General features: G+C 35.8%; 1 protein-coding gene across 2 annotated transcripts in view; it reads right to left on the bottom strand.

The window, feature by feature from the left end:
- Window positions 1–185: 185 nt before the first annotated feature.
- LOC144473342 (uncharacterized) overlaps window positions 186–16,664 on the bottom strand; it is a 149,004-nt gene continuing 132,525 nt past the window's right edge. For both annotated transcript variants that reach the window (XM_078188335.1, XM_078187537.1), the window contains exons 6-13: window positions 8,926–9,119; window positions 7,475–7,654; window positions 6,052–6,377; window positions 5,366–5,523; window positions 3,967–4,518; window positions 2,149–2,321; window positions 1,757–1,906; window positions 186–1,514 (exon numbers count right to left, since the gene is read on the bottom strand). In XM_078188335.1, the coding sequence (XP_078044461.1) occupies window positions 1,395–1,514; window positions 1,757–1,906; window positions 2,149–2,321; window positions 3,967–4,518; window positions 5,366–5,523; window positions 6,052–6,377; window positions 7,475–7,654; window positions 8,926–9,119 (1,853 nt within the window). In that variant the 3' untranslated portion in view covers window positions 186–1,394. The remainder of the gene's footprint in view (window positions 1,515–1,756; window positions 1,907–2,148; window positions 2,322–3,966; window positions 4,519–5,365; window positions 5,524–6,051; window positions 6,378–7,474; window positions 7,655–8,925; window positions 9,120–16,664) is intronic.

The following is a 16,664-nucleotide window of genomic DNA, read 5'->3' as shown; positions in this document are numbered from 1 at the left end:
AAAAGGTTGAGCGAATACTATTTTTCGCTAACAATGTTCATTTGATTGAGAAGAATGTAATTGTATATTCCTTTAGAATGGAGGATTTAAAATTTTGCATTATAATTGTGTAATTGAAATTTTTATTAATGAGACAAATCGTAACTTGTATGACAAGATTTTCATATTTTAATTACAACTTCTAATTGGCTGATACAAACACTTCGTTTATGCGTTCCTATACAAATTTTATTTTGTTACGTCGCTACTCAACGTTTTCAACACGTGCTTAACACCATAGGTCGATTTGTGTAAATTTACTAACAAGATTTTAACTGAACGAGTTGGTGTTATTCTTCGTGTAGTCTTTTTTTTCACATTCATCTGACATACAGTATATATAAAGTCTTTGCAATAATCATATAGTATTCCTTTTGCTGGTTTCAAATCTCCTAATAGAGATACTCCTCGGTGTGTAGGTTTATAAAAATATCCTACTTTGCGATTACTGAGCACACGTGAATGCTCAAGTACAGTGCCTATATCTCCCAACAAGAATTACGTAAAAATAAAGACATGTGTTTAATGTGGCACATGTCCTGCATTCATCCAATAAATATTTACACAGCAACCATACATTTCTTTCCCATCTCCGGATTCTTTTTTATTTCTTAAAGCAGTCTTGTCACTTTAAATTTTAAAGTTTCAAACGCACCGCGAGCACTTTGACTCGATGGTCGTTCATCAAACCATGCTGAACATTAATTTGACTATATTAATAATGTATTTTTAAACGTAGTAGTAATTAGGTTTCATATACCTTGGGAGTGTTGACATGGATACAACTTTTAAAACGCACCCGATAATGCGTTAATTCGGGAAGCTGTATTCGATTATATTAAGTTGTCCAGTAAAGTACGATTAGTAATTATTTTTGTGTACAGATACATTGCTTCTTATACACGTAGCTTCTATTTGCTTGTATCAAAATTGCTTTGAAAAAGCAATGAAAAGTCTAACATGGATAAGAAATCGCACGGACTTAATGGACAACTTAACGCTAGCAATCGCATAAACAACGGTTCTTAAGAGGATGCGCGTTACAATTGATTTAATTACCGCAGTGCGTCTAAGGCTTCGTTTCTTAAGGACTCTACCTAAGAATCTAGTCACATGAAACTTTATATTGCACACAGTAAACACGCTGACCGTATAATTATGGAGGAAGTTGTTTTCGTTCATAGATGCTTCGGTTTACCACCGAACGAAACGAGAACCAGATGATTATTAATATTCGAGCGACATTCCATAGCGAATCAATGTTGCGCTTTACAGTAAAAGACTCACTCTATCATAATGGACGTGAAAGTTTCTTCTTTCTTTAAGGGGTTCTTTTATTATATATCTGACTAGCGTCACGTTACATTTTCTCGTTTACTTTGTCTCATGACCGTGATACCTATCGAACCCCTGATTTTACGTAGCAAGTCTATTATGTCCGCTGTGGACATGTCTTTCACACTTTCATCATTTACCTGCAAAATAAAAAGAATAATTACACATAATTTATTAATAATAGCTTAATAAAATCTTAATACATACATCGATAATTTTATTATATTATTATCATTTAATAATGATAGTTATACAAGAAATCTTAAATTAAATATTTATATAATTTCACTTTTAAATTGAGTTATTGCAAGTACTTTACTATTGTTAGAAACAATTATTTCTATATCCAAAGAGAATGTTGTAAGAATGAAACATAATATACCATTAAAAGTACATCTCCTTGCTTCAGTCTGCCATCTTTAGCAGCGACACTATCGGGATGTACGACTGATATAACTGTATGATTTCCTTCCGGTTGCAAGCTGAACCCTAGTCGACTATTCCATCCACGCGTCAGCTCTACCATGAACACCTTTAACAAAAATATATGTCATGAATTGTTTAAACATTTTACAAAATGATTGAAAAATTTAGAATTCTAAGGGAAAGGAATGATAACGTCGCTGCCTATAAAAATTCTAAAAATGATAAAATGTGTTTGTTGAAGCTTTAAATTTTTGAGCATCGAAACAATTCATTGTTCACTAGCAATTATCGTTTACAAATGAACAAAGTTGGATGTATTTATTAACGGCTCGATGCAATTCGGACTACCTCAGTTCCTTGTTCAAGTTCTTCACTGGGCATAGCTGAATCCGTGGTATCCTTTCCGATCTTCTCTTCTTCATTCTCAGTTTTATCTATTCCATCATCTGGGGCAAACATCACACCTTTCCACTTCAATAAACCCTTGCTACCGGCGGGATCCTCTGCTCCTAAGATTTTTCCTGTGTCAGATATAAATCAAAGTCAGAACGCACAGAGTTAATTAAACGTCAGCTTGCAATTAGATTCTAATTTATGCGACTGAACTAATTGGCACTGTTTCACGTTCAACTTCACTATGGGAACCATCTAGAACCCAGTTGCACATACTTTTTTCTAATTATATAATTAGATGATTTAAAACAAGATAGTTTACCACCAGTAATTCGTATACTGAAAGAACAATGGTATTGAAAGGTAGAAAGATTCGAATATTAATTAGACGTTTAAATCACAATAATTATTTCTAAATGCAAACAGATATATAGACGTTTTATCGACGAGTATAATGAAGTACGAAAGGCTGGACAATGAAACGCGTAATGCTCGATAAAAGTATTTAACTATCGCTCGAATGGACTGCTTATTCGTGGCTGCCGGGACTCGGTTTTGTGCGCAAAATCAAGGTAACTTGACATCGTAGCAACAAGAGATTGCACGCTTCTAGAGTACTAAAAGATAAGATAATGAAACGTTGACTAATATGCTCTAAACACTCGATGGACAGTAGTCCAATGAATGGAACTTTTATTTACTTTCTATTTATTTTATTTAATTCAATACCGTGCTTTGTGATCTTTGGTTTACTCGATAAATCAAAGACAAACAATTGATACGATAAGAGGATTCATCAATTAATATTGCGAGTTTAATATTATATAGATATATATATATATTATATATAATATATAATATTATATTTAATATTATATATTATATTTAATATTATATATTCAATGTCCTTCATCATACATTTTATAGTGGGAAATATAATCGCTATATTCCCTATCAGTTCTAATCACTGTTAGATATACTTTCACTTTTATTTATAATAAAATGTATTAATTTTTTACTACTTTTATCACGATACTATTATAGTGTAGAACAAAAAATGGAAACGATAATGACTTTTTAATCTTTTTACGGATAATAATATGAATTTTTAGCTAGTGTAAGCCATAAACGACGTATATGTATATACATAGAAGAAAAACATTCTTATAAACATTAAAAAGGAAAACCTTGACATAATTTTGATATAAAATAATAATAGTAACATAAAAATGTGTACAAAATATATTATATAAAGTTTGTTAACGGTGTAGCATAATTTTTAAAAACGTATGAAAGATTTACATCCGTGCTTTCCTCTTTGTACCAAGATATAAAATAAATAAAACGCAAATGTTTAAAAAAGAAAAAATGCAAAAGGAAGTACTTTCAACAGTACATTTCGTAAAAATGACTATCTTGTATTTTTTAGTGACATGAGCTTATCCTGAAACGTTTTCCAAAGTTTGTTGCATTCGATATTTTAACTATTAACAGCAAGCACTCGCAAACTCAATTGATCTGTTTTTTTAGTTCGCCTGTAGTTTAACAAAAACAGCTAACGAAATTTTGATCGCTCGTGAAAAAAATATTCAAAAATTTTGAAAAACCCTTTGAAGTAAGTTCTCATCGAAATTTCCACGGATCGCGAAATAGTGCTCCAAAAAGCCAATTGAAAGCTGACCGGATGCGAGTCGGATGAAACGAAATGACAAAAACGGAATTTCGCGAACAAACGCGTCGTTGTACGATATCGAATAAAATATTGAGTATAACCTGGTATATCTTGATCGCTGGAGTGTGTAGCCTTATTTTTGGCAGCGGCGTCGATACCGGTGCCGCAAGCTGGATTGGCGCTTTGATAAACAGGGTTCTTATAGCTGAATGCAGCTGTGCTCGAGCTGCTCGTCGAGGATAGCACGGGTGGCATGGAGGCCGGCTCGGAAGGTAGATCGTTGTCATGGTCGTCGCTGCACAAGACGTTCGCTTGTCTCCTCTCGTAATCGGCTGGCGTTGTCTCGGCCTGATCGTCAGCGGCGATCCCGTCACCTCCGGGATACTCGAGATCGGAGTCCAGGCTGCAGAACTGGAAATGAGGCTTTCCTTGGGGTGCCGATAGGTCGAGAAAACTCGGCCGCGCCGGTGTCTTCGAGGAATCGCTGGAATCGCAGACGTCGTAGAGCGGTGGCGGATCGATTATGTCGGTTCCCGGTGTGTTTGGCTGGGAATTCGTTATCTGCGTCCTGATCGAGCACTGGTCGGAATCGGATGTCTCCGCCTGGCTGGCCGCCGACGTCGTGTGCACGCTCGAGTGCTTCCCAGAAGCTTCTGCAAGAATCGGTACCGTTCTTATTGTTGGATCGAGCTGTTCCGATCGATACTTCGATATCTAGATTGTTTAAGTACACCTTGTCAAACGGCGCTACTTGAAAGGGGATGATTCTCTTTCTTGTTATTCTAGACGGGATATAGTACGGCACGACCTCCTCATCATAGTGAATTGAAATTCTGTGAGTACGAGAGTGGAAAGTGGTAGGAATCGTGAATACAAAATTTTGTTCATGAACCCTTTTCAGTTCCCGATATGTTAATGAAAACAGGAGGTACATTAATAATGTAATAATTAATGACATTTTTAATAAGCCCATTCGTAATGAACACAGAACAAACCTAAAACTAACTCAGAATGTGGATAGCAGATGGGATCGTTCCGAGTTTCCATTTATTTTTTTTAATATTTCAAAAGCGTGAAATATTATATAATATTGTGAAAGCGTCATACTGTACTACAATTACGAAGAGAGAATATGTTTGAGTCGTTGATAGGCCAATTCGGTTATTCATCAGATTTTAAGGATTGCATCGAATGAATACAATTTGATAGTTTCACATTTCATTTTTCTTGAGATATCACAGTGACCGTGAGATTTTTTCAAAGTTATTACATCCTTTCTTTAATACCATAGTGCAGTTGATATTATTTAGCTTCTTCGACGTTACTGTCGATATATAATTTACAATAACTTTCAGAGTTCGGTTTTAAGTACGTGAAGCTGTCAAATTCATAAGAATGATGTAAAAATGGTTTCTGAATTACCCACAATATACAAATATTACATAGAAAAAATACGATTCTTTTTGTTTCTGACGAATTCGATTCAAATCGTTGGAATACCTTGATCATTTTCGGTGGGCGTGCGAGTGGCAAGACGGCGTAATCGTCTCGGAGAATTGCAAGATGCCCCAGGGGATTGCTTGCAACTTGAACCGCTCGAGGTACCCGGAGATAGCTTCCGAACCGCTAAATCGCAGAGCATGTCGACTGCCTCTTGTCTGGAAGAACATTTCTGTATTTTATCTTTCTGTTATCCATAACCAGTTGTTAAACATCGTCTTCGCGCCACTGATCTTCACTTCTCACACGTTTCTCGAGTAAAACATCACACGTTTCCTATTTTATTTACTGTAGAATTATCCGTTTTCGTTTCTCTATCGCTATGTTTTAACATGACATACTTGTCTAGTACGTTGAATATTGAGTCAGTGCTCACAAAAGTGACACAAGATCAGGATACCTTAATTACATCTTTGAAAGTATCTCAGACACAATAAGTCACACAGAGCTCGAGGAACATTAGTTTCATAATTATGTTTGTTATTTATGTTCATGTAATTTCTATATAGTAGATGGTAATGATTAGGATTGTTAGCGTATCGATGGACTCACTTTAGGTAAATTGAGCAAGAGTTGAACGTAAGTTAAAACTATCGAGTAGTGGGGCCGGATATGAATAATGCATTAGGTGCTGATTTGTTCTGTTTGATCATGGAAATGCTTTATAATCACAAGAAAAAGTTCACCTCAAACTTGTTCGTGGTGGACGGAGAGGGTGATCAGGCTCGGTAGGTGAGAGCGCGGAGACAGGAGTTTGCGCCAGATCCCTGTACAATCGGAGCTTCACGGTGGGACCACATTGTCGCAGCAATTGGACAGCCTCTTCGTGGCTCATGGGGGACAATGGTGCACCGTCCACAGCGACTATTTTGTCCCCTGGTCGAATCCGGCCGTCGCTTAATGCTGGCTCTCGCACTAATGCCCTCACGTAATGACCCAGTGCGCTGCTATCCGCTTTTCTCAAAGTGAAACCCAGGCTGCCGCCAACTTTCGTCATTTCTATGTCGAATTCCTATAGGAAATAGATAGAATTTCCACCGATTCATGACACGTCACAATGTTATCCTTGGCGTCGGAATTCAGAAAAATTTTAGCGATTTGTATTAGGGTCGATTAGGGCCGGTTGTTCTTTTATATTAGAGCATCTAAGGTAATATGGAACATTGGGAAAATGTAAGTTAGATTTACTCGATTGTACTAATTTTAAATATGGTATAAACGTGTTGCAAAACGTGTTTAAAAAAAAAATAAAATGTTTTTAGATAATATAAGTTTCAAGTAAAAAAAGGATTTATTCTTATAAACATTGGCAAATAAATAAGTTAATATGTCTAAAGCTTTTTTATAACATGACTAGAAGCTAGATTATTATAATGTTGAACATTGAGTACATTGAGAACATCGTCATGAGTAATCTGAGTTAATGTGACGCATATAAACGCGATGGATTTTGATGCCATTCCATCAGAAACTGTTCGTTAGCTAAGAGATGCCAAAATCTAAATTGTAAACGAACTTCGATTGGATTCTGTATTCCTCTCGAGAGTATCCGAATGTAACTGATAGTATATTCATTCACCATTGCTTTATGAATACCACATAGTTACGCTATCGAGTTTAAAGGCCATGAACTTTTCCGGCACTGCCTAACACATTGGAATGGTATCGATTAGAACTTGTGAGAACTCGTGGGATAATATATTAGCCGTAAAAGTTATCCCAAAAACTTTTGATAAATCAAAAATATTAGTAATAAGTTCTTTTGATAAATGAATAAAATCCACAATCTATTCGTAATAGATTACTTATAATTAAGATTTGTATTGAAAAAACGTTTTAGTTGAAAAAATAATGGTTATGCTACGGTTGTTTTGCATTTTGGTTATATTTCACGTCTGCAGGAACTGTTGCTCGTGCGAGCACGTGAACACAGTGGTTGCATAATAGCTTGTCAATAGTAATTCGGTCGTATCTCAATCGGGCAATTTCAATCTTTCGATTAGCATTCAGGGGGGTGGAAAATCGAGGAATTCGGTGAGTCAGTGATCCAGGAAATTCGGCTGCCTACTGGGTCGCAACAAGGAAGGATTCTTGATAAGGGTCACTTACACCGCAGGGTTCGATTTGAAGTGGCGGCAGGGGGTTCAGTATTCGCAAAGGCGGGGGTGGCTCACGCCTTGCCGGGGGTGGCGGCGGTGCCCCGGGTGGTGTGACATTCGTATCACCCGGAAGCCGGCACACCACCAACTCCACAGTACTGGGTGTCGTTCGTAGAACCTCCAGAGCCTCCTGCAACAAGTTGCATTCAAATCAGATTCAACTTTCCGATTCGTTGACGTTGGTCATCTTCAACTATTTCGAATTAAGCGTTGTTACTACAACTAGCAAATATTCAACTCAATCGAATATCTTCATTAACTCGTTGAACATTGCGTCGCAACCCTAAAAGGTCCTACAACTTATAAGCGGTTTAGTTAAGAAAAATGAAAGCGGTAAGTTGAAACTAAAGAAACAAATACATTTATTTTTATATAAATAAAGAATTCTATTATTTCCAAACATTTAGAATATTTTTTTCCCGATGTTTAGAGTAATCTTTATTATTAAAAGCATTAAAAAGTTTTCTAGAATTAAGAACGTGTTTTTTCTATAGTTGAAATTATTTCATTATACTAATAATTTTGTCCACAATTATCGTTGTTTTGTTCTGGAAAATCTAAAACTAAGTATAGAATGTTTCTAAAACATTTTGAATAGTTTACCTTCACACCAAGTAAGAAGAATTAAAATATGTATATCCTGACCTAATAAAAGTTTTGGTAATACTGTTGTTTAAGCCGTATTGTGTCTTCCATTATGCATACCAAAAATTATTCACATAATTCAAATTATAACAGAGTTATCGAAGTTTTGGGATTCGCCATTGATGTGTTATCGTACAGGCAAAAGTATGGCGAGCAGTGTTCAACAACATAAACTGATATTATGCCGTGAATCTCAGAGGACAAACAGGTTCAAACTATGTATACGCAAGATAGCGTCTATCTTTGCTACGAGTTTCAGATGTAGTTGCATTATGTTAATCAAATGCAAATCTGGGAGAGCTACGAGGAGACAAGTCTGTGGAATCCATCTAAAGCTGTACAGTTATCGATATTTCGTTGGTAAGTTAGGTAGGAAATTTTTTTTTAATAAGAATCGATTTTTAATGGGTAACTAGACATGCAAAAGTTTAGTTAGGTGTACAAGATTATAAGGTTTTTATTCGATCGCGGTAACTAAGATACTTTAAATGCAACTTTATAACTTTTGGAGACCATGGGGCAGATGTAACAGTTGGTATACATTTTATGCAATGTGTTTTACAGACAAGCAAACATTTCAAGTATTATAAGAAACACATTTGACAGAGTTTGAAATAATAATAGAATATTATTGAAAATAATGTTTATCGCGTTATGTAATTTCTAAAATAAATTATTTTTCTTAAGAAAATACGATCTAAGCAAAAGTTCCTGTTGATAAAATGCGCACAGCTGACGCAATTATACTTTACTTACATAATTGGTGAGACCGGTTAGGGGAATACCATTAGCAGCAAGGAGAATATCACCAGGTTGAAGTTTATTGGACAAGGCCGCAGGTTGTTGAGGAAACAGTCTTTTTACTCGAACTGGCCCAGCGGTACCACCACCGGAAACGCTTAAACCAAGTCCACGACTACTCTTCTGCAATGTTACTCGGAGCGTGCTCTCTGAAAATAAAATAAAATTTATTAGTTACGTGGAAGTTTTTGTAAAAATTAAGGTTTCGTGTTTAAATTTTTACTTTTAGTTTTACCTAATAAGATACCATTTACTTATTCGAGGATGAAGAGATGTTACTGTCACGTTTCGAGAAGCTAGAATTTCTTTATGAAATCTTCCTGAATGCACTACTTAATATTGCATATATCATAATTATTAACTGACTGCAAATCTTTGTGCAAAATATAAATCTTCCAAGACGATTGTAGGAAACAGAAATTAAAGAACAATGAAACATTTCTTTGAATAATTTAAATAAGTTTGGAACATTATGTCGATATTATTAAATTAATCTTACATTTCAGCTACTCGTTTTTATCTGACATGCATTAATTTCAAAATTTCTTTAATTTCAGAAGAGGATACCAGAAGAGAAGATTACAGGTCGTTATTCCTTCAATAGTTGTAAGTACATAATAACAGCAATTTCTGTCAACGTTGTATACGGAGTTATTCGTTTTAATCAATTGAATTCATAAATGTGTAATTGTATGCCAGCTATGGAAAATTACTTTTCACCATCAGATGATAATGAAAATGATTTCGCTAGTTTTGTTTATATTTCAATCCGTAACGTGTTCCACTTTTTCGGTATTTCATACGTGCTCACATAGTTATGTAAAATTTGTAGTTACAACTTTTGCAAATATGCAGCCGTATATTTATAAACATGTCAAGTTCTACCTGCATCGATGTATAATATTTATAAAAAAGCGGAAGCGTGCCATTTTTTACGCTAAACGCTAAAAACGAGCGTTTGGTATTTTCAATGCTGACTGTTTATTTACACGAAATGAATTGTAAATGGAACAAGGGAAAACTAGGATGAATCAATTGTTCGCCGCACAGGAAATGCGCGGCGCTGAATGTTTAAAATATGAACATGGTGGAAGAGCGGTGCGTTTTTTGATTGTGTAAATTTTCCAAAACTCTGTCCAGTTCGTAATTTAGTGCGCTCGTTGGCGTGATACATGACCTGATACGACGAATTGGGCTAGCTCCGTGAACAATTACTTTCTACCCGTTATTTTATGTAGTGTCACAGCACCGGCTGCATATTTCAGGCGTTACAGTGAGTTTCACAGCGCGTAGTGTCACCTTGTTGATCGTAATTTTACATGCAGCGTGGCAGCAATATATACAGGGCGGACGGGAATTCGTGGTACAAGTAAAAATAAGGAAAACAATTTGTATTACGTCTTTTTTTTATCCGGAGCTCCGTTTTCGAAAAAAACGATTTTAAAGTGTTTCTTCATTTTTGTAAAGGATTTAGATGTCGTCTACTTTTGCTACCGCAATTGTCACGTACAAAAATAGAAAGTTGTAAAAAGATCGACAGTTTAGGGACTACAAATAATCAATTCTTATTTCTAGGATTTTAGGTGTATACACACCGAATTCGTAAATATTAAGCTGTGTGATCACCGGCGACTACAATTCCGAACGTTCCTTCCGGTTTTGAATGCGATGTGAATGTTTTTTTTCTGATTTTTTCGTACGATCGCGGACTTGTTAGGTTGGATTTAGCTCCGGTCCGAAATAACTCGCCTTTTACCGGATATTGATCCGATCGAGACGACATATTGCGTGTATTGTTCACTTCGTTCGCCATTCAAATCTGTCCTCCTCCTGGTCACGTTATTGTTTGGGATCGCGCAATGTCAATCTTTCTGAACGAGCCGACCATTGTCGGAATTATTTCGACGTCGTGGATTTTCTGAACGATTCTCGTGATCATATTCTAAACGTTATTAAAATGCCGAGAATCTATAATACCCCGTTAACCATAATCGCTGCTATTCAGTTCAACCATATATCGATATCGTTATGAAGAGTATTCGACTTATTCGAAAAATTGTTTGCATTAATTGCAGGAAATAGAAATCGGATAAAAAACTGTTCTTTCCATAAATCATTGTAATAGATCGAAAACATTATACATTAACACCATCCAATTTTGTAAATCTTCCTACTATTCGAAATACTTGATTTTGTCATAAATACATAACAGAAGCGATAACTGGCTCGTAAAATGAGTACGAATCAAAAGGAAATAATAAATGCGGTGTTCATCGCGTGGTACTATAGAAACGTGTTAGCTTTTCATAGGTTTAATATGTTAACCAGTTTGTTGACTATATAGCCGGTTAGATTGCTTGGAAATAATGAAGCGGATGGTTTTCTCGGCATTTGATAAACACCTCGCGCAATTTAAGTGTGAAATTCAGCGTGCATAATGTTAACACTGGTAATATTACCACTAATGTACTTACACATTTATGTTTAAACGTGACCTAACTCGAGCAATGAAATAGCACGGCCAGCATAATCGTACAAATTTATTAGAGACCACGCGACCAGTACCGCGACACATTTTGAGAACATCTCGACGGTGTATTTTTTGCAATGCAATATTTTTAAGTAGTGTAACGCTATCTTTTAATTCACTATAAAAAAAGAGACAGAGATACGGAGGTTCATAAGAATTGAGTTAATTGAGTATTTTTAAATCTGATTACAAAATAGTATCAGCGCTTATAGGAGAATGCGTAGGAGAATACTCATTAAAAGATGACGTACGGATAAAATATTGCTTTATCGACTGAAAGTTTGACGATAAAGAATTTATGGAACTGTAGAAACTACCGTGATTTATCGCTAACTCGATGACATGTAAAAATTTGAATGTAGCCTACAAGATGATTTGTCACGGAATGAAAAACTTCAAATGTTCGTTCACGCCTAAGAGGGCACTGTAAAATTAATGGGATGGAAATAAACGAAGAGAGAATCGAACGAATCGAGGCCGAGAAGATCGATGCCGTTTTCTTCTACGCTTTTAAATTTATTATTCCTTAAAAGTTTCCTTCATTATCTCCAAGAAAGATTCTTGGATGGTAAGTATTTAATTTAGTCGTTTGATAAGCCATAATTGTTAATACATTATTACGCTGTGGGACAAAACTACACGACACAGAACCATAATTCATATTATTAGAAACGGTTTTCAACGTCATCTTGTAATTTAAAATGAATATTTCAAAGAATTGGAAAATTATGTGAGAACAGCACGTAAACTCTACTCGAAGTTAGGTAAATTATTATTTCAAGTAATAAACGCTGTTTTTTTTTTTTAAATCGTAAATATACAGTTTCAAACGGAATGTTTGGTTTCCCGAATAAAATTGTTTTCCGTCATTAAAATCGTATTTGATTTTTGGAGATACTAAAAATATTCCCGTTATTGGAAATGCTTTTTTAATTATAATTTTAATTCTTAATAACCGTACGAAATACGATTAAAATCGCAATATTTTATTTTTGATTGTCGATCCGACAATTTCTCTCTGCACAGCAAGGATTTAATAAATTACTTTAATTTCCTGGGACTTTGACGAAGCTTGGGTCGACGCGCGACACTTGGAAGTTAAAATTTTCACCGAACGCGAAAGGAAACTCATTTAATTTCTAACAAAATATCATGCGGTTGTTTGAATTAAAAGTTCCCTCCTGTCGCCTGAAACGATTACATTTGAATTTCAAGGGATATTTCGAGTGTCGGTAATATCCGCGGTGACGACGACTACGGTGTGGGACGCCTACGAGATCGCGGTTTCATCCCGGCAAAGCGGGAGCGATTACTACACCCATAGTTGCTCCCTTTGAAACGATGTCAGAACCGACATGCTCTCCGCAGGTACTTCGATTTAAACGAAATTAGATCTCTTGATCCTGACTCGTGTTTAGTGGCCATATAAACGTTCGCCGATGACGCGAAGATTAGATCGGCCCGTGACTGCACTTCGGCTCGATAAGCAGCACTAATTAACTAACGTTCGGCCTTAGAAATTGATTTGCGCCAGCGGGTCCCTTTGGTATTTAGTGCGTAGTCCTTTTGAACAATCAAAGCGCGGCATGAAGACTCTAATTGCGTGTATGCTTTGCCCGATGTACTCTGAAATGAATGTTGATTCGATTTCCGGGGAGATTCGGTTGTTATGAAGTTCCCTCTTCACTACCACTCGTATTAGCAACGTAACTATGCGCAAGCACTGAGAGTTTCGAGTAAATAAGTCCTTTAATTGTCGTTGATTATGCAAACAATGTTTCACGTTTAAGATAATGCAATCATGAACTCAGTTGTCTTCTGTAGCTACGCTGCGCCCTTCGTGGGATAATTATGTAACAGGGAGGTCTAGGAATCAACATTAAAGATGCGCTTATGATTTATTAATACAGGTGTTCATAAATTATAACAATGTTGAAATAATGAATTTATAGTGTCATAATAAATGTAACATCGTAAAAATTTGCCCGGAACAATGCATAGTAAGGATTAATGATGATCTATGTATATTAATAAATGTCTCACAAGCAACGAAGTTTGCTCAGTATTAAATACAACTTTTTAGTGCCGAACATATTTTCCATTAGACCTCATAAATGAAGGCCGAGTAACAGTATCGTGTACAGGAAAGTGTTGTTCGTAATGATGATTTCGTCATTAAAATCATTAATATAAATTGAAACATTTTTTTTGTATAAATCATCTCTATCGGTGAAATGAAACCAACGAATATTTCTTCCTCCACGGAGTCCTCAATTTTCAAATATTCTTTGCAGTTATGCAAATACATTAGGAAATAAGCAAGAGGAAACTGAAATTTTGTGATTTAAAAGGAAACGGTAGTCTACAGAGAATTGATCACGATCTGGTTGCGGTTTATTTTTCAACGTATCAAAAGTGTGCATCAACTTGACCAAAATTTATGCGAGTGAAACTGCTTTCCGTCTTCCGGAAACGAAAATGCATGCTCCGAATCAAGCTTTCTGCAAGGATTTATTTCAGGGCGCAATTTATTACGTAATCCCTGGGCGCAGTTCCTTATCGCGGTGAAACTAGAACAAGACGTTTTTCTATTTATCAGCTTGACAACAGATTCGCCGGTCGACGATTGCAAATGCCGTGGGATACGTCGGAGAAGGTCGAAAACCACCAAGCTATTCCAAAATCAATTTCGAACATCGCGATCGCCACGAACGGGCACGGCAACGTTAAATAATTTACGATGCATCGGTGCAAGAACCTGGTGTTCCACCTGGTATCGTGGCGAATGACTGGCCTGTGATTACAGTAATGGTATCTTGGAATTGCGATCGTTCTTTACGTCGCATGAAATCTATAATTAAACTATAGTATTAAGACAGATCTTCTTGTAATAGCTATTAACTAGATTGATCACAAACAGATAAATTCGTTCGTTTAATTTCATTCGAATATAATGTTTACACTGTCTGATTTTCATAGATGAAATCATAGGTTAAATAATCTTACGAATTCAGTATTAATATAATAATATCATACCAAAAATAAATAAAATACAAGTTAGGAGACACCAGTTTGAAAGTTACATAAAATGAATTTTAATCTGGAATACATTTGTTTGAACTTTCTTTTAACAACGTTCTCTTCAAGAAATTTTTTTTTACGATTCTGCAATATTACAGCATACGTATTAAAATTGATGACAGAGCGCAGACTGACGCAGAATTGATGGCATTATGACACGTTGGATTCAATTATCGGCGTCGAAATCGATTGAGCTACTGGAGAAAATAATCAGAAATATAGGAATGAAAAAAGGATTGGTCTACTTAAACATTTTCACCGGTAGATGATATTATATTTCACTGTCAAATCTAAAGACTCTACGTGTAAATCAATGTCCACGAATAGGTGTATTATAAACGGAAATTATTCAGCATTTTCTTAGGTTGTGCTCTCCGTTACGTTCGCAGGTTTATGAAAATATTACGCTAGGACACAACAGGGAGATTCATCATTTCATCTTCTATACACTCGGTACTCATTAGTCTGTTCGGTGAAAGCGTAACAAGATCGCGAAAAAGTAGTAGTACTTTTCACTGCTGAAATCAAGGCATTCTACACGTAAACACGAAAAACGAAATGTGCTATACTACTAGTCCCATTGCCAAAGTATCGAACAAGTGAAAATAAATCTTTAACATTGGCTTGGGTAATTCGATGTTCAAAAATGTGTTTTATAATTATCCTTTTAGAAACAATGCCTATTATGTTCTATTAAATGATAATTTAATTGAGAGAATGCCAAAGCAAGATATGAATTGGCTACTAACATTGTGATTAATAAAAAGTTATTTTCGAAATGGGATTACTTGCATAGTTCCATCACAAAAGGAAATTGATTAAACAATTTTAATTACAAAATGTCGGGAAATAAGTTCCGCTAGAACGAATAAAAGGTCGACTAGAACGAATAAAAAGGTCGTCGACCCATATTAAGTTCGCTAAACCATCGATCCGATACCGATAACGCGTTGCCAATACATATAAGTAGAGGTATCATGCTCAAGTCGGTGATTAATGATGTACGATCCTAAAGGGATCATTCGACTCGCGATCTAAGAGAATTTATAGCACGCTAGCAAATAACGTTGAATCACGCAATTGACTAGGAAGTTCTAGGACTTCTTCGAAGCACAATTCCGATAATACAATAACGTATTAGATAATTTATTAGCGATACGTAATGAGAGATAGTAAAGGAATGAGGAATTAATCATTTGTATTCAGTAATATTTTTGGTTAAACAAACACTTCGTATTCTGATCTTTAAGCCTCCGTCGACTGTGACGAAATCACGGCGTGCAAGAGTAGGGAGGACCGAGTATCTATAGGATGAGCTGGAATTCGTAGCACAACCGAGCAGGGGGAATTTGTTCACAATTCTACGTGAAAAAATAAGGTAACAATTTGGTGTAGCATTTTTTTTTAATCCGGGGCTCTGTTTGAGAGAGAATCGATTTTAAAGTTTGTTTGTCAATGTTTGTAAACATTATCTTAGATGGAGACAACTGCGGTAGAAAAATAGATGACCACTAAAACCTACACAAAGACAAATAAATTTTAATTAAAAACGGAGCCCGGATAAAAAAATATTACATCAAATATTTTTTCACGTAGAATCACCCTCTGCTCGGCTGTGCCACGAATCCTGGTTCATCCTGTGTATTAACAGAATACGAGTGTGAGTAGAAATGTCAATATACTTTTTAAGTAAATTCAAGCAGTTGATATGGATACATTTTAGTTTTATTCACGTCAATTATTCTCAACGTCATTTTGTAACTGCGAATACTATTAAGCACTCGAATGTGCAATATTCTGGCGAACTTTAAATCACTTGCAAGATCCGCCAAAATTGAAAGAGATGGCGCGCAGGTGCACTTGAAACGAAATCACACGTTTCATTGTTAAAAAATATTATTTTACTAAATACTTGAAGCAATTCGTACCGTAAGCAGCGAAATATTTGTTGTTCACGATCCTGATTTCGCTACGTATTTCGGCCGTGTTATAAAATTCGCATTTCCGTGCGGCTGACGCAGCGAATCTCATTAGAAACGGCCGACGATTTTAATTTCTCCCAGAATTCGTTGGTTTCCCCCGT

This window comes from Augochlora pura, chromosome 1 (genome assembly GCF_028453695.1).
Source record: "Augochlora pura isolate Apur16 chromosome 1, APUR_v2.2.1, whole genome shotgun sequence".
Lineage (NCBI taxonomy): Eukaryota > Metazoa > Arthropoda > Insecta > Hymenoptera > Halictidae > Augochlora > Augochlora pura.
The sequence above is the reverse complement of the archived record's forward strand: the minus strand, read 5'-3'. Positions and strand labels throughout refer to the sequence as shown.